We start from the raw sequence: 26233 nt of genomic DNA, 5'->3' as shown, positions 1-26233 counted from the left end.
TTAATGTGAGTCTCATTAGGTTACATAGCGATAGTAGCTTCCAGTCTACACCTGGACCAGAACCAGTGTCATATGGATTAGCCACCTCTGTTAGGATAGGTGCAGGGCAGCTGTTTACCATCACCATGCTAATACTGGGAGGGAGAAAATGTTTTTTTCCCAGAGTGGCTTCCGTTGGAAATTTTTTTTTACTGGTGCCAGAAAGTTAAACAGATTTGTAAATTACTTGTATTTAAAAATCTTACCCCAGTATCTTCCAGTATTTATCAGCTGCTGTATACTCCACAGGAAGTTATTTTCCTTTTGAATTTCTTTTCTGTCTGACCACAGTGCTCTCTGCTGACACCTCTGTTCATGTCAGGAACTGCCCAGAGCAGGAACAAATCCCCAGAGCAAACCTCTTCTGCTCTGGACAGTTCCTGACATGGACAGAGGTGTCAGCAGAGAGCACTGTGGTCAGACAGAAAAGATATTCAAAAGGAAAAGAACTTCATACAGAGCATATAGCAGTTGGTAAGTATAGCAAGGATTAACCCCTTAAGGACCAAGGACGTACCGGTACGTCCTTGGTCCTGCTCTTCTGATATAACGCGGGGTTACACAGTAACCCCGCGTCATATCATGGCGGGCCCGGCGTCATAGTGAAGCTGGGACCCGCCTCTAATAGCGCGCAGCGCCGATCGCGGCGCCACGCGCTATTAACCCTTTAGCCGCGCGCTCAGAGCTGAGCCGCGCGGCTAAAAGTGAAAGTGAAAGTTCCCGGCTAGCTCAGTCGGGCTGTTCGGGATAGCCGCGGCTAATCGCGGCATCCCGAACAGCTGACAGGACAGCGGGAGGGCCCCTTCCTGCCTCATCGCTGTCCAATCGCCGAATGACTGCTCAGTGCCTGAGATCCAGGCATGAGCAGTCATGCGGCAGAATCGTTGATCAGCATAGAAGATCAGTGTATGCAGTGTTATAGGTCCCTATGGGACCTATAACACTGCAAAAAAAAAGTGAAAAAAAAAGTGAATAAAGATCATTTAACTCCTCCCCTATTAAAAGTTTGAATCACCCCCCTTTTCCAATAAAAAAAAAACACAGTGTAAATAAAAATAAACATATATGGTATCACCGCGTGCGGAAATGTCCGAATTATAAAAATATATCATTAATTAAACCGCTCGGTCAATGGCGTGCGCGCAAAAAAATTCCAAAGTCCAAAATAGTGCATTTTTGGTCACTTTTTATATCATCTGATGCCGTGATTAACCTCCGCTGATTGGGAGTCTCCAGCGCTGCCAAATGGGCAAACATATAAATTTTATACCAAACTCCATCTAATCTTAACTTTTATATATGTATATATTCTTATGCTTTTATCACCTTTTATGTTGCATGTTATATTTTGTAATTTAAGAGTAATGTCATTGTGACCTTTCACCCGGAACCATTTTGGGTCCCGGGTATTTTAAGTGTATGTGTTTGAACCCCTTGTCATATGCCTGAAGAAGAGTCTGGCACAAGACTCGAAACTATTGTTGCGAATAAACTCCCTTTTTATTCTATGGATCTGCCTGCCTAAGATTCAGTACTCTACTAGGAGGGGAAGCGCCCGGAACCCAGTCCTCCTTTTATGTGTCCCAGGCCTTTGGTTCACATTATTCCAGACTGTGTCATTACAAAGTAGAATTGGTGGCGCAAAAAATAAGCCATCATATGGATTTTTAGGTGCAAATTTGAAAGAGTTATGATTTTTTAAAGGCAAGGAGCAAAAAACGAAAATGCAAAAACGGAAAAAACCCCGGTCCTTAAGGGGTTAAGGTTTTTAAATAAAAGTAATTTACAAATCTGTTTAACTTTCTGACATCAGTTAATTTAAAAAAAAAAGTTTTGCACCGGTGTACCCCTTTAAAGCAGAGTGGCCAAACATATGCACCCAGTTCTACATCATTGCACCATGAAGGGGTGTACGTGGTCCACGTAAATGTCAGGACCCATGGTTTCCAGCAGAACATTGCCAGAGCATCAAGCAGCCTTACCCAGCTTGTTTTCTTCCCATAATATATCTGGATGCCATCTCTTTACCAGGTAAACTATACACATATACCTGGTTATCCACATGATGTAAAAAAATGTCATTCAATGGACCAGGCTTTCTTCTGCTGTTGCTCAATGGCCTAGTTCTGATAATTTACCCATTTTTGGCACATTTGGGGTAAGACAGGGGTCAGTATGGGCACAGCACACCGACCCATACCCAATAAGCTGCAATGTTCTGTGTGATCTAACACTTATCATAGACAGCAGGAACTTTTACAGCAATTTGAAGTGCAATAGTTCTGAGAGATCCAACCAGACCGGCTAGCCTTTGACCCTAATAAGCATTCATTGACCCATGGACAATCATGATTGACATGTTACCTTTTCGCAGTTTGTCCTTTCTTGGACAACTAACCATTATATACCAGGAACACCTCACAAAACCTAGTCATCTTGTCATCACAAATTTGGTCCTTGCTCAGCTCCTCATGGTTATTGTCACAAGATACTTAAAGTTATTCACCTGTTAGCAGTTTTAATGCTATGGCTGATATATACAGTCATGGCAATAAATGTTGGCACCCCTGAAATTTTTCAAGAAAATTAAGTATTTCTCAAAGAAAAGGATTGCAGGGACACATGTTTTTGCTATACACATGTTTATTCCCTTTGCGTTTATTGCAACTAAACCAAAAAAGGGAGAAAAAAAGCAAATTGGACATATTGTCACACCAAACTCCAAAAATGGGCTGGACAAAATTATTGGCACCCTTTCAAGATTGTTTCAAGCATGTGATGCTCCATTAAACTTACCTGGACAATATATAAATCACACCAGAAAGCAGATAAAAAGGAGAGAAGTTCACTTATTCTTTGCATTGTGTGTCTGTGTGTGCCACACTAAGCACGGACAACTGAAAGAGGAGAAGAGAACTGTCTGAGGACTTGAGAACCCAAATTGTGGGAAAATATCAACAATCTCAAGGTTACAAGTCCATCTCCAGATATCTAGATTTGCCTTTGTCCACAGTGCGCAACATTATCAAGAAGTTTGCCACCCATGGCACTATAGCTAATCTCCCTGGGCGTGGACGGAAGAGAAAAATTGATGAAAGGTGTCAATGCAGGATAGTCCGGATGGTGGATAAGCAGCCCCAAACAAGTTCCAACGATATTCAAGCTGTCCTGCAGGCTCAGGGAGCATCAGTGTCAGTGTGAACTATCCGTCAACATTAAAATAAAATGAAACGCTATGGCAGAAAACCCAGGAGGACCCCACTGCTGATACTGAGACATAAAAAAAGCAAGAGTACATTTTGCCAAAATTAACTTGAGTAAGCCAAAATCCTTCTGGGAAAACGTTGTGTGGACAGATGAGACCAAGATAGAGCTTTTTGGTAAAGCACATCATTCTACTGTTTACCGAAAATGTGAAATATGGTGGAGGTTCAATTTGTTTTGGGGCTGTTTTGCTGCCTCTGACACTGGATGCCTTGAATGTGTGCAGGGCATCATGAAATCTGAGGATTACCAATGGATTTTGGGTCGCACTGTACAGCCCAGTGTCAGAAAGCTGGGTTTGCGTCCGAGATCTTGGGTCTTCCAGCAGGACAATGACCCCAAACATACGTCAAAAAGCACCCAGAAATGGATGGCAACAAAGTGCCGGAGAGTTCTTAAGTGGCCAGCAATGAGTCCAAATCTAAATCCCATTGAACACCTGTGGAGAGATCTTAAAATTGCTGTTGGGAAAAGGCGCCCTTCCAATAAGAGAGACCTGGAGCAGTTTACAAAGGAAGAGTGGTTTAACATTTCGGCTGAGAGGTGTAAGAAGCTTATTGATGGTTATAGGAAATGACTGATTTCAGTTATTTTTTCCAAAGGGTGTGCAACCAAATATTAAGTTAAGGGTGACAATAATTTTGTCCAGTCCATTTTTGGAGTTTGGTGTGACATTATGTCCAATTAGCTTTTTTTCCTCCCTTTTTTGGTTTAGTTCCAACACACACAAAAGGAACAAACATGTGTAAAGCAAAACATGTGTTACTGCAATCCTTTTCTGTGAGAAATACTTCATTTTCTTGAAAAATTTCAGGGGTTCCAACATTTACGGCCATGACTGTATGTATGTATGTATGTATGTATATATATATATATATATATATATATATATATATATATATATATATTAGAAAAGGTATGGTGTATATATACTAGAAAGGTCTTGGCTTTCATAAGTTTTGTAAGTGTTGATTTATGACTATCTTAGTGGTACCTGTTAGTGTTCTTCCTCATAAAGTTCATTACCCAATTGTGATGTGTGAAAAAATAAGCCTGATTTGTTCTTCTTTGTAGAGCCAAGCTGAAGCGCACTACAAAGGCAGTAAACATGCCAAGAAGCTCAAAGCACTGGAGTCCACGAAGAATAAGCAAAAAACGGGTTCTCCCAAGGACAGCGCCAAGGCTATTACGAGCTCAACGGCCAGCCACAAATCAGGTCAATAAAACTGTTGTTTTCTTTACCTTATCTGAACGTGAACATGTGGATGTATTTGTGAACAAATCTAATGAATGTCAAATATTTGCCAAGAATAATAGGCTGACATTTTATAAAGGGCGATATATATAAACAAGGTAATAATGGCATTAAGCAGTAAAATATATTTGTTCTAAAATCACATCAGGCAAAATTGATATGTTCGGTTAATGATGTACAATGGGTTTTATGGAATAAAACTTTTTAAAGGGGTACTCCGGTGGAAAACAAATGTTTTCAAATCAACTAGTGCCAGAAAGATATACAGATTTGTAAATTACTTTTATTAAAAAAGCTTAATCCTTCCAGTACTTATCAGCTGCTCTATGCTCCAGAGGAAGTTGTGTAGTTCTTTCCAGTCTGACCACAATGCTCTCCGCCAACTTTATCTGTGTCAGGAGAGTCCAGAATAGAAGAAAATTCCCATAGCAAACCTCTCCTGCTCTGATTAGTTCCTGACATGGACAGATGTGTCAGCAGAGAGCCCTGTGGTCAGAATGTAAAGAACTACACAACTTCCTCTGAGGCATACAGTTGCTGATAAGTACTGGAAAGATTCATATTTTTTAATAGAAGTAATTTACAAATCTGTATAGCTTTCTAGCACCAATTGATTTGAAAAAAAAAAAAGTTTTCCACCGGAGTACCCCTTCTGAGGTATTCTGAGAATTTGAAAATGGAAATTTGAAAATGGAAAATGGGGACATTTAGTCTTGTCCTCAAAACTGTATGGGAACACCCATTTCTTAAATTGTCTTGGCAAAGTTGGGACCGTGGGCAAGTATAAGGCACGCAGGATTTCAAACATACAGGGGATTTTTTTTCTGTCAAATTGTATGACTCTAAGAAAAAATACTCAGTAGTTCAACACTTATAGAATTTCACTATTTTGTCCATTGTTTGAAATGAAAATAACTTCACAGTATGGAGGCACCTTGCCGATACATATGAAGTGTGGGCACATAGCAGAATTAAAAGCTATTCAACAGTAATAAACCTGTAGGTGTATATTATGCTAATTTAAATGGAAGCATACAGGGTTTTTGGCCAGTTGTATTCAACTCTGTGATTGGGCAAATAAAATCCAATTTGTCTAGCACACTGTTCACAAATATATTAAGAGCGCACATGCATGGATTTAGATTGGAAATACAAATATGAAAAAATAAGTACAGTATATACTCGAATATAAGCTGACCCGAATATAAGCCGAGGCCCCTAATTTCACCCCAAAAACCCAGGAAAAGTTATTGACTCGACTATAAGCCTAGGGTGAGAAATACATCATCCCCCATGTCATCATCCAGACCCCCGTCATCATCCAGACCCCCTTCATCATCCCCCCTCCCTTCATCATCACCACCTGTCAATCCCTTCATCAGTGGTCTTCAACCTGTGGACCTCCAGATGTTGCAAAACTACAACTCCCAGCATGCCCGGACAGCCATCGGCTGGGAGTTGTAGTTTTGAAACCTCTGGAGGTCCGCAGGTTGAAGACCACTGCGGCCTTCGTCATCATCCAAGCCCCCCCACCCCCACACTTTAGTTTGCTACTCACCGCCCCGCGGTGGGAAGGAAGGGTGAGCTGTTCCGGGCCATCGATGCTGCAGGGACCGTCCAGTGGGGATGGTTAGTCGTTCCGGGCTGTCCTTTTTCACCGGGGGGCCATCTTCTTAACTCCAGGCCCGGCCCCGGACTAGTGACGTTGCCTTGACGATGACGCACAGGGACGCGCATGAATGTCCCTGTGTGTTGTCGTCAAGGCAAAGTCACTAGTCCGGGCCCGGAGCAGAGAAGAGGGCCCCCCCGGTGAAAAAGGACAGCCCGGAACGACTAACCCTCCCCACTGGACGGTCCCTGCAGCATCGATGGTCCGGACCAGCTCACCCTTCCTTCCCACCGAGGGGCGGTGAGTAGCAAACTAAAGGGGGGGGGGGGCTTGGATGATGACGAAGACCACTGAAGAAGGGATTGACAGGCGGAGAGTTCACTCGAGTATAAGCCGAGAGGGGCGTTTTCAGCATGAAAAGTGGTGCTGAAAAACTTGGCTTATACTCGAGTATATACGGTAGCTACCTAAAGTATTAAATACCCATATACTATCAATTGCATGATATCAGCTTCTACATAAGTGTAAGAAGGTGGGTAAATGCAGGCTAAATACAGGGGTCTCATACCCCAACCGATCAAAATCTCTGACATGCCCCTGCAGTTTGATGGAGTATTTTACGTTAGCAACTAGGTATACATTAGTTAAATGTGATTTTTAGAAAGGCTTCATACACAATACCATATTATGGATCCAGAATTTTTGTTAAAGTAAATAAAGAATATTACCATAGAAGAAGAGTCCAAAATGCAGTACCCAAAGATTTTTAGCATCTGAAGCCTAGTTTTTTAGGGAAGACTATGGTAGCACACAGAGGGGAAATTCTCAAAACGACTGTCATTTCTGTTCCAGCCGTATTTATCGGGGTATACCACTCACCGGCCTATAACACACACCCTCATTTTACCAAGGATATTTGGGTAAAAAAAGTTTATTACCCAAATATCCATGGTAAAATGAGGGTGCGTGTGTGCGCGTGTATACCCCGATACATCCCCAGGAAAGGCAGGGGGAGAGAGGCTGTCGCTGCCCGCTTCTCTCCCCCTGCCTTTCCTGGGGTCTAGAGCCGTGCTGCTGGCCCTTCTCTCCCCCTGGCTATCGGCGCCGCTGCCCGTTCTGTCCCCCTGACTATCGGTACCGGCATTGCCGGCACCGATAGCCAGGGGGAGAGAAGCGGCGCCGACAGCCAGGGGGTGAGAAGGGGCAGCGGCACCCATTGCCGGCGCCGCTGCCCCGTTGCCTCCCCCCATACCCGGTGGCATAATTACCTGGGTTGGGTCCGCGCTGCTGCAGGCCTCCGGCGTGCGTCCCCTGCGTCATTGCTATGCACGGCGCGGCGCACTGACGTCATGCGCCGTGCCGTGCAGCGCATAGCAACAACGAAGGGGACGCATGCCGGAGGCCTGCAGCAGCGCGGACCCGACCCAGGTAATTATGCCACCGGGGAGGATGGGGGGAGGCAACGGGGCAGCGGTACCGATAGTCAGGGGGACAGAACGGGCAGCGGCGCCAATAGCCAGGGGGTGAGAAGGGCCGGCAGCAGGGCTCTAGACCCCAGGGAAGGCAGGGGGAGAGAAGCGGGCAGCGACGGCCTCTCTCCCCCTGCCTTTCCTGGGGCGGTATCGGCGTATAACACGCACATAGACTTTAGGCTAAAAATTTTAGCCTAAAAAGTGCGTGTTATACGCCAATAAATACGGTATATTAATCACACCTTTTTTTATATTCTCCTCACAGTTTCAAAGGTCTTTTGTGCTACTTTGAAAATATTAAATTATGTGAAAATTCATTTTCGCGGCATTTAAATTTTCTTTTTTGCGCCACTTTTTTTGTTGTTGTTGCAGCCATATTGGATTTTTTTGCACCAAAATCAGCAATCTTTGCTCCAAATTTTACATCCCAGAAAATTCTGGCGGAAACATCTCACAAAATATTCCATGGTTACTAGTGCCCAGTGATAACTGTATAAATAAACATTTCTGAGCTTAAATGTGAGTGCAGGTGCAGTGACCAATAAAAAATAAAAAATAAATGAATATTTTTTTCAATAACATTTTTCAATAATAATTATTTCTTTTTTTAATAACTACATAACATACCGTATTTTTCGCCATATAACAAGCACTTTTTCTTCCCCAAAACTGGGGGGGGGGGAAAGTTGGTGCATCTTATACGGCAAATACACATTAAAACCTGTCCTATGGCGGCGGTCCCTGCGGCCATCAACGGCCAGGACCCGCGGCTAATACAGGACATCACCGATCGCGGTGATGCCCTGTATTAACCCTTCAGACACGGCGATCAAAGCTGTCCGCCGCGTCTGAAGCGAAAGTGACAATAACCCGGCTGCTCAGTCGGGCTGTTCAGGACCGCCGCGGTGAAATCGGGGCATCCCGAACAGCTTACAGGACACAGGGAGGGACCTTACCTGCCTCCTCGGTGTCTCCTCCGTGCCGGGATCCCTTGCATGGCCAGCGCTCTCCTTTGTCGTCATCACGTCGTCGCGCACGTGATGGCGGCGACGGAGAGCGAGGATACCCGGCAGCAGAGATGTTCCGGAGCGAAGGGACACCCCGGGGATGCGGCAACAGCGATGGAGGGCGACATCCAGGGCAGCGGTGATGGGTCCGGAGCGGCGGGGACACGTGAGTATTACCTCCTATACCAGTGGTCTTCAACCTGCGGACCTCCAGATGTTGCAAAACTACAACTCCTGGCATGCTGGGAATTGTAGTTTGGCAACATCTGGAGGTCTGCAGGTTGAAGGTTCAGAATCTTTTCTTTCTAGATTTTCATCCTTTAAAATTGGGTGCGTCTTATATGCCGGAGCGTCTTATATGGCGAAAAATACGGTAACACATAGAGACATAACACCTTTTCCCCCCCCAAAAAAACAAAGAAAAAAACCAAAAACAATAAAACGACAACCATTTCTGTGATTTCTACAAAAAGATGGTGTGAAATTTTTGATGTAAACTGGACTCTCACCCCTTTGAAAATATCATGTAATGCAGACAATATACGTAGACACGCCACTTATACAAAACTGACATGAACAGTGTAAAACGCGGCACAAATCTCTTTGAAAATGTGATCAATACTTGATTTTTTTTGCCACAAAATTCTTTGGGAATCTCCCCCACTGTGTCTATGAGTCTGTAATACCCTATGCCGCTGTAATGGAACCTTGGAGCAATTTTGTACTTTGCACAATGTTAATAATATGTTAAAGACAATAGCGGCTCACATTGTACTATACAGCATGTTGGGCTGCCCTGTTCTTCTAGTCCCAACTTGTTCACCCTTTTCCAAAATCATTAACTGAATGTCAAAAAATAGATTTCTGACATTTTCACAATAGCATTGGTCGCCATTTATAGCTTTTACTCCGTTTTGGTCGTTACCTTTATAAAATGTCACCCAGTCATTTACAGTACACGGCTTTAAGACTGCATTGTGCGAGGTAGCTTTTAAAATGTCTTTTCTTCTTTTCTTTTCATGTTATCTTGTTTGGTAATTATAGTGATTACGTTGCCTTTTGTAAACTTTAGGAATATGTCTGATACATACATATACTACTTGGAGGATGCTCAAACTTTTTTGCAGAGTTGTAGGGTGCAAACAAAATTAGCCTTAATTCCACAAAATTAATCAAATATGACACCGCATAATAAACTTCCCTTAACTATCTAGTTATATTAGACACCTCGTGGCTCAGCAGCTGTCCCCGGATGTTCATCTGTTGGGGGACTTGCTGTGTTTGGTAACCCATCCCAATACTAACGGCCAGGGTCAGAGACAACTTTAGTCCGGATGATGTAAGCCATTTTGCACACTGATCAATGCTGATCGTGGTCATGACAAAGAGACAGGCTCACTTCAACATTTATCTTTAAAGGGGTACTCCGGCGCTTAGACATCTTATCCCCTATGCAAAGGATAGGGGATAAGATGCCTGATCGTGGGGGTCCTGCCGCTGGAGACCCCCGTGATCTTGTACGCCGCACCTCGTTAAAATCAGTCACCGGAGCGTGTTCGCTCCGGGTCTGATTACTGTCGATCACGGGATCGGAGCGTTGTGACGTCAAGGATCCGCCCCATGTGACATCACGCCCCTCTCAATGCAAGCCGCTGTCACGCCCCCTCCCATAGGCTTGCATTGAGGGGGTGGAGCGTGATGTCACACGGGGCAGAGCCGTGATGTCACAACGCTCCGGCCCCGTGATCGACAGTAATCAGACCCGGAGCGAACACGCTCCGGGGACTGATTTTAACGGGGTGCGGCGTGCAAGATCACGGGGGTCCCCAGAGGCGGGACCCCTGCGATCAGGCATCTTATCCCCTATCCTTTGGATAGGGGATGAGATGTCTAAGCGCCGGAGTACCCCTTTAAGCTTCAGTGATTGCTATTCAATTAGTTCTTGTAGAAATAGCTTGTTCCTTTAAAACTCTTTTAAGAGGGTCTCTGTCCAAAATTTGAAAATATATTGTTTGTTTCGTTCAGAAATAGTGCCACACTTGTTCATATGTTTTGCCTGGTTTCATGGGGCTGAGTTGCAATACTACATACACATAACCTGTGTACAAATACTGTTTTTGCAAGAAAGCAGACATAATTTTTAAACCCTGCAGAACCCCTTTAACCTAAAATTAACCAAATTTTGGATCAGTAATCCTAAACCACGATTAATGAGAAACTCTGATAATGCAGTGTGGTCCCCTTGTATCCTTTATCTCACGTGAGGTTGTTGTGTTGTGGTTAATTTTCACCTTCATCTTTTTTTCTACATTACCATCTGATCTTATTGTGCCCGGTCTCTTTTCTCAATGCCTTTTCCCCTCTTCTGTACTCCTTTCCCATAACATCATTACACAATAAGAAATGCTATAACATAATCCCCCCAACACCTCCCCCCGCCTCCATCCTTGTTCTATGGTTCATATTGTTTCTTGTTTATGACATTCACTTTTTTTTCTGTACTGGTTATCCCTACCTTTACTTTTCCTGGTCTTCAAAGGCCTTTTAGCTTAACCTATGAGAGTTAAAGGCCCTCTTACATGCTTTCCCATACGGTTTGTTCAAATCTTCTCAACACAACACCATTGGAGGCTAAGATAAGCCTTCAGCTGTCCAGGCATGCAGGGAGTCGTAGTTTTGCAATAGCTGGAGGCACGCTGTTTGAAAAACACTGTTATAACAGATTAGTTAGGCTGGGTTCTCATATGTCCGGCATCCAGCATAGGTGAACTCAGCCTAAATCTAGATGCAACTGATGCCACAACTGATAACAAGTTGTCATCAGCTGTATTGCATCCAGCATCCATTGTTTCTGCAAAATGGACAGGGGAACGCAGCTAGCTAGCTGTCCAGTGCCCTCCAGCATGTCCAACCATCTGGAGTCAAAATTGAGACGCTGGATGATCGTGAGCTGTCCCATTCAAATGAATAGGATTAGTTTCCCTCCGGAGCATGCCAGAGGGAAACTTTACTGGACGCCTGATATATGTGAACCCAGCCTTATTTATGCAATGCACCTGAAATATTTAAACAACAATAAAAACATGGTCTCAAATGGCTGGAGGTGCTCAACCCCAAATGCAGTTGTACAATTGTGCATTTATACTGGGGGAGCAGATCCTGCCCTTGTAGTCCATTGCTAGGGGCAATCCCCAGCATAAAATGCATACAATGGGGGATTCCTGCAGCGGACTACAAGTGCCACAATAAGATCCTACACCAGATAGACGGTGGGGATGTGTAACAATTAGAATACAATACAAGAATTTAAGTGCACTACTGTGGTAGATGTATACAATGACATTGGCTATCCCTCAACATTGATGTTAAAATTGAGACATTAGCCAGTATAACCTTGTATGAAGGACGTACCTGAGCCCGCACACCAACGTCAAGGTTTCTCAAGTGGCACGAGACCTAACACTTACCTACCTGTGCGTGATAAGCAAGCTTATCACGCACAGGTAGGTTAGTGTTAGGTTCTGTGCCACTTGAGAAACCTTGGCTTTGGTGTGCGGGCTCAGGTATGTCCTTCATACAAGGTTATACTGGCTAATGTCTCAATTTTAACATCAGTGTTGAGGGTTAGCTAATGTATTGTCTACATCTACCACAGTAGTGAACCTACATTCCTGCATTGCACCTGAAATATTACCTTATGTTCTTATTTGAATATTTATTCATCATGGAAACATTAATGTCAGTGGAATCTTTTATTGCTAAAAAGAAGCTCCAGTGATTACTTCATGTCTGATGAAGGTAATAAATCCTGTGAAGGAGGTGAGACATTGTATATTCTTTCCAAGTAAAGCCAATCGACAAAATACATTTTCTATTCTAACCTCGGGAAAGGCAAAGTAATCATTCATTACCCACTAGGTGTCCCATTAAGCATAGAAGCATGACAGTCAAATGTGTGTTGAAAACCTGGCCATTTCCTAGGAAACAGAGAGCGCACAATCGTCGGAAATAAATCCATCCACAAAGGAAGTGTAGATTTCCATTATGTCGGCACATGGAGCTTCCACACGGAATGAAAAGAAAGAAAATAGCTAGACAATTTTTACAAGCATGCACCCGCACAAAGCGACTATGTCAACATGCAGCCGCGCCGTACATCACACACTGCCATTTACAACCTTCTCTTGCCAAGAGGAAAATCATGTCTTTCTTTTAACTCCTATATAATTTATACTGACTGCAAAAAAATTTGACCAAAACCAGTTCATTCTTCTTTGATTTGCCAGTGGGCAACGTGGATGGTGTTAGCACACTTGCATTTTTTGCTATGTTTTTAGATTGAAACAATATTGTCTATATATGCTGGAGAATGCTAATTTTCCAGGTTTGCATTGCTGAAAAGCCTTGTTAGATTTTTATAGCCTCAGTGTTTATAGTACAAAGCCAAATTCTGATGGCTGTAATACAAGTGTATAAAGGCCTTAAAGTGTATCTGTCATTTGTAAAAACTTTTTATACAATATAATGTAGATAATAACATTATATGTATATTTGCAATACATATATATTTGTACATTGGCTGAAAGTTTGTATATTTTGGGTGAAAAACATGCTGTTCCTGTGCCTGTGTTTCTCTGTGTGGAGACAAAATACAAGTGAGTGCAGGACAAGCTTGGCTCTGTGCAGGCTCCTGGCTTGTCAGTCATACTGCTGTGTGAGCCAGGAGGGTGTCACAGAGCCTCCCTGCACTGAGCCCTGCTTGTCTTCACTGCACAGAGCCCTGCTTGTCCTCAGTGTACAGAGCCCTGCTTGTATTCACTGCACAGAGCCCTGCTTGTCCTCAGTGTACAGAGCCCTGCTTGTCCTCAGTGTACAGAGCCCTACTTGTCCTCAGTGTACAGAGCCCTCCTTGTCCTCAGTGTACAGAGCCCTGCTTGTCCTCAGTGCACAGAGCCCTACTTGTCCTCAGTGTACAGAGCCCTCCTTGTCCTCAGTGTACAGAACCCTGCTTATTCTCATTGGACAGAGCCCTGCTTGTCTTCACTGCACAGAGCCCTGCTTGTCCTCAGTGCACAGAGCCTTGCTTGTCCTCAGTGTACAGAGCCCTGCTTGTCCTGAGTGCACAGAGCCCTGCTTGTCCTGAGTGCACAGAGCCCTGCTTGTCCTCTGTACAGATCCCTGCTTATCCTCACTGGACAGAGCCCTGCTTGTCCTCACTGTACAGAGCCCTGCCTGTTCTCAGTGTACAGAGCCCTGCTTGTCATCAGTGTACAGAGCCCTACTTGTCCTCAGTGTACAGAGCCCTGCTTGTCTTCACTGTACAGAGCCCTACTTGTCCTCAGTGTACAGAGCCCTGCTTGTCTTCACTGTACAGAGCCCTGCTTGTCCTCAGTGTACAGAGCCCTGCTTGTGCTCAGTGTACAGAGCCTTGCTTGTCCTCACTGTACAGATCCCCGCTTGTCCTCAGTGTACAGAGCCCTGCTTGTCCTCAGTGTACAGAGCCCTGCTTGTCCTCACTTTACAAAGCCCTGCTTGTCCTCAGTGTACAGAGCCCTGCTTGTCCTAGGTGTACAGAGCCCTGCTTGTCCTCAGTGTACAGAGCCCTGCTTGTCCTCACTGCACAGAGCCCTGCTTGTCCTCAGTGTACAGAGCCCTGCTTGTTCTCAATGCACAGAGCCCTGCTTGTCCTCAGTGTACAGAGCACTGCTTGTCCTCAGTGTACAGAGCCCTGCTTGTCCTCACTGCACAGAACGCTGCTTGTCCTACGTGTACAGAGACCTGCTTGTCCACCAAAACGTCCCTTATTTTGTATCTGCACACAGAGGCAATAGCTACAAAGACAGTAATTTTTTTCACCCAAAAATATACAAATTTTAACCAATGTATATTACAAATATACATATAATGTTATTATCTATACAGTATATATATTTTTTTTTTACAAATGACATGTACACTTTAAGAACCAGTTCCTGCTAAGGGTGAAGTGAATGGAACTGGATAGCGAGAGAGTTCTATAATAGTCTAAGTTTGGTTCAGTTCCACATGCTCTGGGTCTTGTAGTCATAATATGGACAAAAAAAAATTGGATCATGTTTAAGCTGTCTGATTCAGGTTTAAATTAATCTTTTTTTTTTTAAATGTTGCCCAGGCATGTCAAAAGTTTTAATCGCATTTCACCTCTGAGACTCGCCGCGATCATGAGTTGTAAGCTGGAAAGTGTGCAGCAGAGCTGCTAATCAAATCCGACCTTTTCGCTATTTAAGTCTATGAAGTAACAGGTTGAATTTGCCAACGAGCTGGAGAGAAAACAGCACCGCCTCTCACTTTGCCAACTTATAACTCAGGATCTTCTTGGTAAAAAGCAGTAAATGCTGTATGGAGAGGCATGAGGGAAGCTGGCAGCCAAGGCTATGAGTGGCCAATTGTGACACACAACGTAGTGCCTATGGCTCTGTGGCACAGAGTTGCAGGTCCGAGTGTGCTACTGTACAAGCTATTTGTTTTACCTTGTGTAAGAGATCCTATTTTTTGGGGGGATGGTTTAAAATTATGTTTAATTGTGAGAGATTAAGCGGTAGCTGGCAAAAGAAATAGTGGTCATGGTGAACTTAGTAAGAGAGTTCAAAAGGGTCCTGGATGCATTTCTGAGTAATAACATTACAGGTTATGGATAATAGATTTATAGGGACGGAATGTTGATCCAGGGATTTATTTTGGAGTCGGGAAGGAATTTTTACTTCTAGTATGAGGTTTTTTTTTTTGCCTTCCTCTGGATGTAACTATGTAACTTTATATAAACCTTAAACCTTTTGTGGCATCAAGGATTAATGCATGTTGCTACGGGCAATAGACAGGTGTCTTTACCTGAAATTTGGAGTGGCTGTCGAATTTAGGCTTCTCTAGGCTTCTCCTCAGTTTGCTAGCTGGAACACACTCTCCTTCTCCTCTGAACTCTCCACTAACACAGCTTCAAGTGACTCTCCCTCTCCCACTACACTACTTAAGGGCAAGGTTTGGGGGTTCCATTGGGGTGTCAGGGTCGCGTGGTCACTCTGTCTTGTCCCCTTAAGTGTACAGTACATATTTAATCCAGTACATGACATGACAATAGGATACAATATAACAAGGTTAAACAATGAGATAGTGGGTCCAGTAAACAGTCAGCTAGGGTGCTAGAGGCAATCTTTATCCCACAGGACAGTCTTTGGTGCTGGGACACCACACTTATATTAAAATTAGTTTTCGTTTGCATTCTGACCACTATATAGATATATATATATATATATATATATATATATATATATATATATATACACACACACAAGAAGAAATAATCCTGGCAGCACTCCCATAAGGTGCAAATAAAAAGGTTTTATTTACCCATGTGGAAACAACAATGTTTCAACGGCATCACACCATCATTTTCAAGCATAATGTGAGGGTTACAAGTGCCACAATATATCAGGTGGGTAATTTATACAGAGATAGAATACAATAAAATTCATATATAAATACACATTGTGATAATTATAAACGGCAAATCTGTGTATCCGTCTGTGTAAAGTGAACAGTGTATAAAATGCACGTATAAGAAATTTCCAGTACAAAATTCAGTACAGAAATACATAATAAGTGAATTGTGCACAGCCTGTGTCAATAAAATCAATCAGTATGAAACAAACATACTCTGGAGTTTGCCATGAGCAACCTACCGACTATACAGCAAACTTGCTCCTACTGTACTCCCGTGTGCCCATTTCCACGCGTCATCAGCATGTGATGCCTGCATGGGCAATGGTGTACACGGATCAAATGCATCAACACTGCCGACCCTGCACCGTCGTCTGCGCATGCGCAGACCGTACAGAGTAGCTAGCGCAGCCATGATGTGTGAGGGTGAGTGTATGCAAAGGAGTATAATATATATGCAAGAACTTGTGTCAGTACATCTGTGTACCTGTATCATACACACTATAATGTGTTGGTAGCATGTCAATGTGGGTATATGAGAGGTGATATGTGAAATATAATGATTATATTCATATGTATTGGAATCAAATGCATAATATAAAAACATATATATGGCATGATAAAGAGTGATACATCAGCCCTAATAGGACAAAATAGGCGGGTTGTAGGAAAAACCCAATGTGTGATAAAAAAATGATATACAATGGATATTTATGGGAAAATAAACTAAATGTGTTTAAAAATCGCATAACGTGAAGTGAAACAATGTAAACATGTGTCTATGACTTAAAGGGGTACTTCGGTGGTTAAATTTTTTGACATATGGCATCTTCTATGTAAGTTTTGTTTTTTTGCAATATACGTATATGTGTTATATGTTTTGCAGCATGTATGTGTTTGTCTTACCTGTTTGTTGGGCAGGAAGTTCTGTAGTTCAGAGGGTTTTCTTTTACTGTTGTCCACAGTTCTGAGTCTGTTGTGGACAAGATGTCATAGCATTTTTTTTCTCTGTCTGCATGAGAGGAATAAGCCACGCCCCCTCATCTCATCCAGCTGAGTACACAGCTCCTGCCCTCCCCTCCCCCCGCTCTGTATTCTAAGGACGCAGGTCTGCACAGGAGAAGGAGCTCACAGAGAAGATAAGTGTTATCTGAAGGGGAGGATGACAAGGTGCATGGGCTGGGGATGTATGGACTGCAGGGGAATAAATCTCATACTGGGGATGATCTCTATATGTGAAGGGGGAGGGGGGACTCCTGAATTACACATGCTGGGAGTTGTAGTCCCTGTTGTGTGTGTGTATGCTAGTGTTTACATACCAGTGTGCCTCCAGCTGTTGCAAAACTACAACTCCCAGCATGCCCTGACAGACTTCGGGCATGCTGGGAGTAATAGATTTGCAACAGCTGGAGGCACACTGGTTGGGAAACACTGTTCTAGCACATCCAGCATACACATCGTGTTACACCAGTGTTTCCCAACCAGCGTGCCTCCAGCTGTTGAAAAACTACAACTCCTAGCATGCCCAAAGGCTGTCAGGGCATGCTGGGAGTTGTAGTTTTTCAACACCTGGAGGCACCCTGGTTAGGAAACACTGGTATATGCCCTACAGAGGTGTGGTGAACTACAACCCCCAGGAGACTACAGAGGCAGCATGCTGGTGTTATACCACAGACTGAAGACTCCTGAATGACACATGCTGGAAGTTGTAGTCCCTTTTGTGTGTGTATGCCAGTGTATGCCAACCAGGGCTGATGTATATTAGTGTGCTGTGTATAAGGGGGCCGACCCGGGAAAATAGTAGGATGGGTAAAAGGCAGAAGAAACAAACAAAAAAAAAGGAGCCGCCCCAAACCAGCAAGGCATGTGGCATGCTGGGATTTGTAGTTTTCAGCACAGCAAGAAATAGGAAATAGAAGCAAAGATAGGAAAACAAAGTGGGGGATTAAAACAACAAGAATAGAAATGAAACAAAACAAATAGGGTAAGTCCCAAACGGAAAAACACGTTGACCACCGGAGTACCCCTTTGATGGATCGGTCATAAAAAAGTAAAAAAGCAAAAATGGCCAGGATAGTATAGAAAGTTGAGAACCCTAAAAGGTATAAGGTGTGAAAAAATATAAATTGTAACAAATGTATATAAAAAAAACTTAAATATGTGTGAAATTTTTTTTAAAGAATTGTAAAAAAAAATAAAAAAAAATATATACTCCAGATAACATAAGATGTATATTAAAAAATTAAGTACATTTATTAAAATTATATAACAATTTTGAAGATGCATATATGTTGGTGGTCATTCCCCAGAGTCGCAAGTGCTTCGAAATCTACAATATAAAGAAAATGGTATAAATAAACAATATAGTTAAAGAAACAATTTAATCATAAATTTGACAGGGACAGGATAATACATATATTACAAAGTCAGATTTACATGTAAGATAAAATCGTAATTTATACTCTCTACCTGTTCTGGGGTAAATATCCAATTATATTTCCTAAAATATATGCATTTTATAATATACAATCTGTGCCGTCCACTGAAAGATACTGCTAGCATTTTGGAAGTGAAATTAGTGCTCAGGTATAATAAAGCAGACACCGTCCACCTCGCCACTTTGAAGATAGAGTGATATGAACCTGTGACATTGAAAACCATACATTTTCAAGATAAAACATTTGTGTTTTTTATGAGCAGAATTTTTTGCAATCCAGAATCCATTAAATGTAATTGAAAACAGTTTGCTCCAAAGAAGATGAGGCAAATTACACCGTGTCATGTGTTGAGACTCCAGTAAGTTTTATATTTTTTCTGTAACTCTGCTTGTAAACCGATCATTCGAAGAGAAGGAAATTCATAAGTCATAGACTTTATTGGATTTGCCAGTTATGACTGCAGGGAGCAATTACTCAAAAAAGGACAGACACCACATTGCGGCATTCCCTTCCCTTTGAACATACAGTCATTTCAGATAGTTCTAAATCCTTTGACCAATAAATAACTACACAGGACCAAGAAATTCTCCACTGGGAGCTTTATTGCTGTAAACAAGTTAGTCAAACAATCATTGTCATAGGCACCAAGACTTTTCTCTTGCTAACATGCTGTTGTTGAAATATTTTATCCACCAAGCTCTTGTTGGGCATGTCCGCCTACAATTATCATTGTATATTCACATTTTTTGCATCTGTGACTGCCAACTGCTACCTTATAAAGAAAAACGTACCATATGCCCGGATACCACAATAAAAAACAGGAAAATATATTCAAACAAAACCTTTTATAATGAGACATTCTATAAAATAAACAACCATTAAACTCAGCATGACGCAAGACCATTGTATATCCAATTGAAGTGGGTCTAAGCAACCCTTATCCATATTTGCCATTTCATGTTAGTGCTGAATATGAATGTGGATGGTAATATGTAAAGTGCCTCGTCACTTAGAAAAACTTTTGACATGTCAGGGTCTGAGTGTTCAGAGCCCCATAGCCAGAACAAGGCAAGAAAGCACTCATCTAAATGCATCTCCCCTGTCTCATAATTTGCTGCACAAGAGGAACTCCATAGACTTTCTATAAAGTCTGTCTTCTGCAGTTACAACCAAGACAAGGGAAGAAGCATTTCTCCTGGCTCATGGGGGCACTTGGTTGGGGATCCGAACACCCAGACCCAAATAATCAAAACTTTTGTCATGTCTTTTTAATATACTATGACACATGAAAAGAAAATTTAGTTAGAATTGGGAGTTGAGCTCCATTAGGGAGCTCAGTTCGCTGATTCCCTTAACATTTACATATTTTATTTACATTTCTGGTCTTATTACACTGGGCAAAACTGGCCTATTGTAATAGGGTTCTTCTCACTGCCATCCAAGGAGGAGGCCTTGGAGGGCCCTGGTACACAAAGAGTAACATGTTGGATGACATGGGTATGCTGGGCCCCCATTCTGAGTGGGAGGAACCTTTTGGAAATGACAAAAAGCTTGGTTCTTGCCATCAAAAGGAAATGTGGAGACAGCCTTGTGAGGTTCGACTGGGAGTGTATATAAGGAATTGGGTCTGGGCTTAGACATCAAATGTTGGCTTGCCCCTCTGCACAAGGTCTGGAGGTTGCTAAGGTAATGATGGACTAGGGACTGAAAGATGAGAAGCAGACCTTTATATAGCTGATTAGAAGGGCTGTGAAGTGAGAGTTCAGACTTTACAAGAGAAGTGGTTACACTGCTTTGCTAAGTGGGGCCTGAACATCACAGAGCAGATGATGAGCTAGTGAAGTGACTGCTGCTACTTTGTTGAGGCTAGGGAAATCCAACCATGGAAGAGGCTTACAGTGTTTTGTGTGGGCCATTGCTGAAACATTGTAGATTAAATGCCTATAATTTACTAGCTCTGCTGGTGCCATGGAGGTAAAGTCAGCCTGTTATGGGTAATGTGTTGGGGATGATCAGAGTTGTGATCAAACCTGGGAGCCTTGCAGTCTGTAGTGTGGCTTAGATTATGCTACCTGGTTTATAGGCCTAATTAACAGTTTTTGGAAGCAGTGGTCTGGTCCCAGAAGACAGTGGAAGGGGTGGTAAAATGTGATCTGTATAAGTAAGCTCATATAGGTAAGACAACCCACTAAATTCTGGTTCCTCAACCGGGATATGCAACCACAGAGACTGCTGTGCCAAGGAATGTAAAAAAAAATGTAATAAAAAAAGCTGTATATTTTATATTATATTAGTGTAATTATGATTAAAATAATTTCACAGTATTTCAGTACTTATTGAGAACTCCTTAGGTATCAAGCCCTACTAAAATTGTCCCAGCTTTATCCCATTTATAATTTAAATAGATTTCCATCTGAAGCCCAAGACATTAAGCTTTCTTTGCAGTGATCATCTGCACGCTGATAGTTCACAGAAGCCCCCCCCCCTCCCACCCACCCACAGTTTTTACACAGTTCATTTTCAGACTTAAGTAGAACGACTGGGTTGGGTTAAACATTTTCTCATTTTTTCAGCTTTATTCAAACAGCACACACCTGCTCAGTTCTTTAAATAATGCTCAGCCTGTAATCTTATTATTCAACTCATTGGGTTTTCTGAAACCATAGTGAGAAGAAAGTAGGGGAAAAAACTATTTATCATATAGCGCATGTTTATTATAAGGTAACTTTTGGGAACATACAGTTCATTTTGTTCTTTACTTTCCTTGTGGAATAATTGCATCCCCATACTTTGATCATTTGATAAGGTCAGATAAGGTGAAGCTTGTCGTCATAACCAAGTGTTCAACTTTACCACCGAGTATTCAACAGGTCTTTAATTTACAATTAGGTAAAGTATAGTGTGCAATTTTTTTCCTTAGAATATAAAAACTACAATGTTGTTTGTAAGATTTATTCTGTAAACTTCACAGGAAGATATATTGGTTTCTATGGTTAACAAGGCCACTTTTTCTCCACAATTTCGAAATATGAGGCTTTACTATGCTAAGAATTTCTCATCATACCATTGACTACTGGAGTATGTTTAAAGTACCCTAACAATGGGATGTCCATGGGTAGATTGTACCCATTTCAATTCTTTATGTACCTTGAGCCCTGTTTTCTAGGAGAAACGACTAAGGGTTTCATGTTGGTTCTTCACTACATAACTACATAAACTAAAAATGTTTTTTATTAAAGCAGTTGTCTGATAAAGATAAACCCTTTCCATATGGCAGATATACCATATGCTCCAATGAATGGAAATATGTTGTAGTGGCTAAATGTAGTGAATATTTGTTTTGTGTATTTGGTTATCACCAATCAACAGAATGCTTTAGGGTAGGGTCCCCCTGCCAAATTTTGCTGCTGCATATATTACTACCATTGAAGTCAATGGGTAGCAAAATATGCAGCTGATTTTGCTACCCATTGCCTTAAACCACAGAGTGATTTGCATCATGTTTGGACTGGGTTACTTCATAAAACTACAATGCCTTTGGTTAGATAGATAGATAGATAGATAGACAAACAGACATAAGGGAGGGGGGGGGTTATATAGCCTGAAAATAGTGATGGTCTATCCGTCAGACCTTCTCCAATCTAATATTGATGGCCTATCCAATTTTAGATTGATGATTGCCGGACTCCCAGCCACTGGGCAAGGAACTACAACATTGTCCAATTGAAATGTGGCAATGCTGCCGTTTCTTGCCCTGTCGCTACTATCAGTAAAGCAAATAAAATGATGAGCAAAACAAACAATGATGCGGCTGCTGCACCTGCACAAGCACCACTGCCCCTTAAACCTGCTGCAAATCAGACCCCTGACAATCTAATATCGCAAGCCTGTCCAGACTATAGGCCATCTATTTTTGCTGTTTGGATAACCTTTTTAATTGCACCATAGGAAACATTAAAGGGGTTATCCAGGAATAGAAAAACACAGCTACTATCTTTCAAAAACAGCTCCTTGTCTGTCTCCAGGTTGGGTGTGATTCAGTGGTTTAGTTCCATTGATAAGAATAGAGCCAAGTTGTAAAACCACACCCAACCTGGAGACAGACGGGGAGCAGTTTCTGAAAGAAATTAGCTCTATTTTTCTATTCCTGGATAACCCCTTTAACCTAGTGGACCCTTTGGCATTAATATACATTTGGAAGTTTATCTGAGATTGTTGTTATTAAATGCAAAGTTTTTAACGGTAAGTTACCAATACCTTTTCAGAGCATTTGAATGGATTTCCATTGGTCCAAGACTAATGAATTATCACCATGGAAGAGTTTTGCCGCTTTGAAAACCTACATGGCTATGGTCACCTCTGTTGTTCGGCCTCTTTCCTGTTTTCAAATAAAAAAGTCATTTCTACAACTTGAGTACTCAGAGTCCTGTCCTCTTTAGCTTCTTTCATCAGGACATTAGAGTGATAATACCATGATTCATCTTTTAAAGTTATGATAGGGAATAGAGATACAGGATTCTCAGGAGGAAAGATAGATGTGCGACACAAATATATTTTGGGAGTTATTCCTGACTCAAAGGCATCCGAACATTTGTACTTTATTTTTTAATCAGTTTTGACAGGAAAATGTTTTGCAAGTCTCTGGAGAAATTAATAAACTAATACAGCAACAACATTAAAGAAGAAGATCTATCATCAAAACTGTGCAGGATTTTTATCTACTGAGCGAAGCTTTTATTAATGTCATATTTAAACAATTTTCCATGCAGAATGTCTAGACCAATATACAATTAGATCTCCTCATGTTCATTCTATCATATATCTAGAGAGTCTTCCTATTCCTAGTCCTGGTGTTGCTGAGTTTCAAGTTAGGACAACAATGTTGGTGTGATCCTTTTCTAATATAATTGTGATAAACCTTCATCTGTATTTGTGAAATTGTAAAACAGAGATGATGCTAAGTTTTTGACTTCCTTTAGATAAAACAGATGTTGGTTTGAGGGGGTAATGTGTCACCTTAGAGTGACCACCAGGGAGTCTTATAAACTATGCAATGCTCCCTGGGAAAAAATATGCAAAGTAACTCTCCTTTAGAAGGAATATGGGTTTCTCTCTAGTGCCACCTATTGGTGGAAGTATGCCTGTAAGGCTGGGTCCACACTACGTTTTGTCCCATACGGGAGCGCAAACGGCAGGGGGGAGCTAAAAGCTCGCGCTCCCGTATGTCACCGTATGCGCTCCCGTATGTCATTCATTTCAATGAGCCGACCGGAGTGAAACGTTCGGTCCGGTCGGCTCATTTTTGCGCCGTATGCGCTTTTACAACCGGACCTAAAACTGTGGTCAACCACGGTTTTAGGTCCGGTTGTAAAAGCGCATACGGCGCAAAAATGAGCCGACCGGACCGAACGTTTCACTCCGGTCGGCTCATTGAAGTGAATGGCATACGGGAGCGCATACGGTCACATACGGGAGCGCGAGCTTTTAGCTCCCCCCTGCCGTATGCGCTCCCGTATGGGACAAAACGTAGTGTGGACCCAGCCTTAGTCAGTTCCACTTCTATTCTAATTCTACATGTCTCCTTCGAAACATGTAGAAATACCTTTGTTTGTCCTACTTTTGCACCCTATGTGCTTCTTCTCAGTTCATAAAGAAGAGGCAGCGCTTCTACAGATCACAAATCCCATCATGCATTGCTGAAATGTACTCCAACCTGTCCCCCTCCACTTGTTTTCCCCTAGCGGCTAAAGCACAAGTTTCCACATTAGTTCCTAGTGGGCAGTTCATAATGTGCTTCCGTACTGCTGACCCCCTCACATTAGTTCTTAGTTCCCATCCTCTGCTGATTCATAGACAAATAGTTCACCCTCCTATAACTCACAAGTGCTACAACTAAGCAGGCTCGACCAGAAAGCTGAAACACAGGTTAGGCTGGGTTCACACCACGTTTTTCAAATACGGTTACCGTATACGGTTTTCCGCTAAAAAACGTATGCCAAAAACCGTATTCAACTGTATACAACCGTATGACTCCAAATTAAAACGTATACGTTTTTTCCCCTTACGGTTCTATCCGTTTGCATCAGTTTTTGCCAACGGTTTTGCTATTTTGTTGGAATTAGTTTTCCAGCAATTTAATAAAGTTACTATTGTTCGTTTGAAATTCCAATCTGTGCATGTGTCAACTCCAAAAACGGATTAGAAAAACCGTGTGCAACCGTATTCTGAAATTCTGTGTACGGTTCTCATAGACAACAATGTTAAAAGAACCGCATATGGTTCGCATACAGTTTTCCAACCGGAGGCAAAAACGTGGTCGACAGCTTTTTTGCCTACGGTTGAAAAATCTGCAAAACCGTATCAGAGGAAAAACGGATGCAACCGTACACAACATTTGGAATACGGTTTGCAATGCATTCTCTATGCATACGGTTTCGGATATGGTCGTATACGTTTTTTTGCGGAAAACCGTATACGGTTACCGTATTTTAAAAACGTGGTGTGATCCCAGCCTTATAACCCTAGACAACAAGCTATAACCAAGTGGTAAATGATTAAGTTGGAAACTAATGAAAATATTTTTTGCTATGTACTGAGCATTTCTACGTTGTATCATATACAGTGATCCCTCAACTTACAATGGCCTCAACATACAATAGTTTCAACATACAATGGTCTTTTCTGGACCATAGTAACTTGAAACCAGACTCGACATTGTTACGGACAGTCCAGATCTGTGAAACATGTCAATGGCTGGAAGAACCAACCAATCAGAATGGGCAATTTACTGGTAAAACTCCTGTATTACTGAAGCGTATGCACTGACTGATGTCTGGTAGCGCCCCCTACAGTACAGGAGGTATAACATGTTCTGTATACTTTACCTGTACCAGGGTTAGCTGCTCCTTTGGACACCAGGTGAGGGCGACTCCATGTTACTTTTTTAGGACACTGCCTGTACTGTACAGGACCTCGAAGAAGCTCATGTCCTCTACATAGACCAGTGTTTCCGAAGCAGGGTGCCCCCAGCGGTTGCAAAACTACAACTCCCAGCATGCCCGGACAGCCTTTGGCTGTCCGGACATGCTGGGAGTTGCAGTTTTGCAACAGCTGGAGGCTCCCTGCTTGGGAAACACTGACATAGACAGTGATTTACAGCTTCCGGCAGATCTTTATTACTTTTATATGTAAGGACTTGCTTTATCTATATTAGTTATCTACTTATTTTTCTTTAATTCTCACTTTTTCCTATTTTTGGATGACATTTAGGTGACTTCAGGACCAATTACCAGGTTTCCATAGAGTTCTGGTCTCAACATACAATGGTTTCAACATACAATGGTCATCCCAGAACCAACTAATATTGTAACTTGAGGGACCACTGTACTTTAAAATGGAGTCAAATTTTGTGTACAGGACTAACCCTGTAAAGAGGGAGATTTAACCCCTTAAGGACCAAGGGCGTACAGGTACGCCCTTGGACCTGCTCTCCTGATATAACACGGGGTTACACAGTAACCCCGCGTCATATCACGGCGGGCCCGGCGTCATAGTGAAGCCGGGACCCGCCTCTAATAGCGCGCAGTGCCGATCGCGGCACCACGCGCTATTAACCCTTTAGCCGCGCGCTCAGAGCTGAGCCGCGCGGCTAAAAGTGAAACCGAAAGTGGCCGGCT

The 26233-nt window shown here is 42.4% G+C and overlaps 1 protein-coding gene across 6 annotated transcripts in view; it reads left to right on the top strand.

The window, feature by feature from the left end:
- ZNF385B (zinc finger protein 385B) overlaps positions 1-26233 on the top strand; it is a 628650-nt gene that overhangs the window by 565563 nt on the left and 36854 nt on the right. For all 6 annotated transcript variants that reach the window (XM_056536591.1, XM_056536595.1, XM_056536592.1 and 3 more), the window contains one exon: positions 4378-4519. In XM_056536591.1, the coding sequence (XP_056392566.1) occupies positions 4378-4519 (142 nt within the window). The remainder of the gene's footprint in view (positions 1-4377; positions 4520-26233) is intronic.

This window comes from Hyla sarda, chromosome 8 (genome assembly GCF_029499605.1).
Source record: "Hyla sarda isolate aHylSar1 chromosome 8, aHylSar1.hap1, whole genome shotgun sequence".
In the NCBI taxonomy this organism is placed as follows: Eukaryota; Metazoa; Chordata; class Amphibia; order Anura; family Hylidae; genus Hyla; species Hyla sarda.
This window is presented reverse-complemented; position numbering and strand designations above follow the sequence as displayed.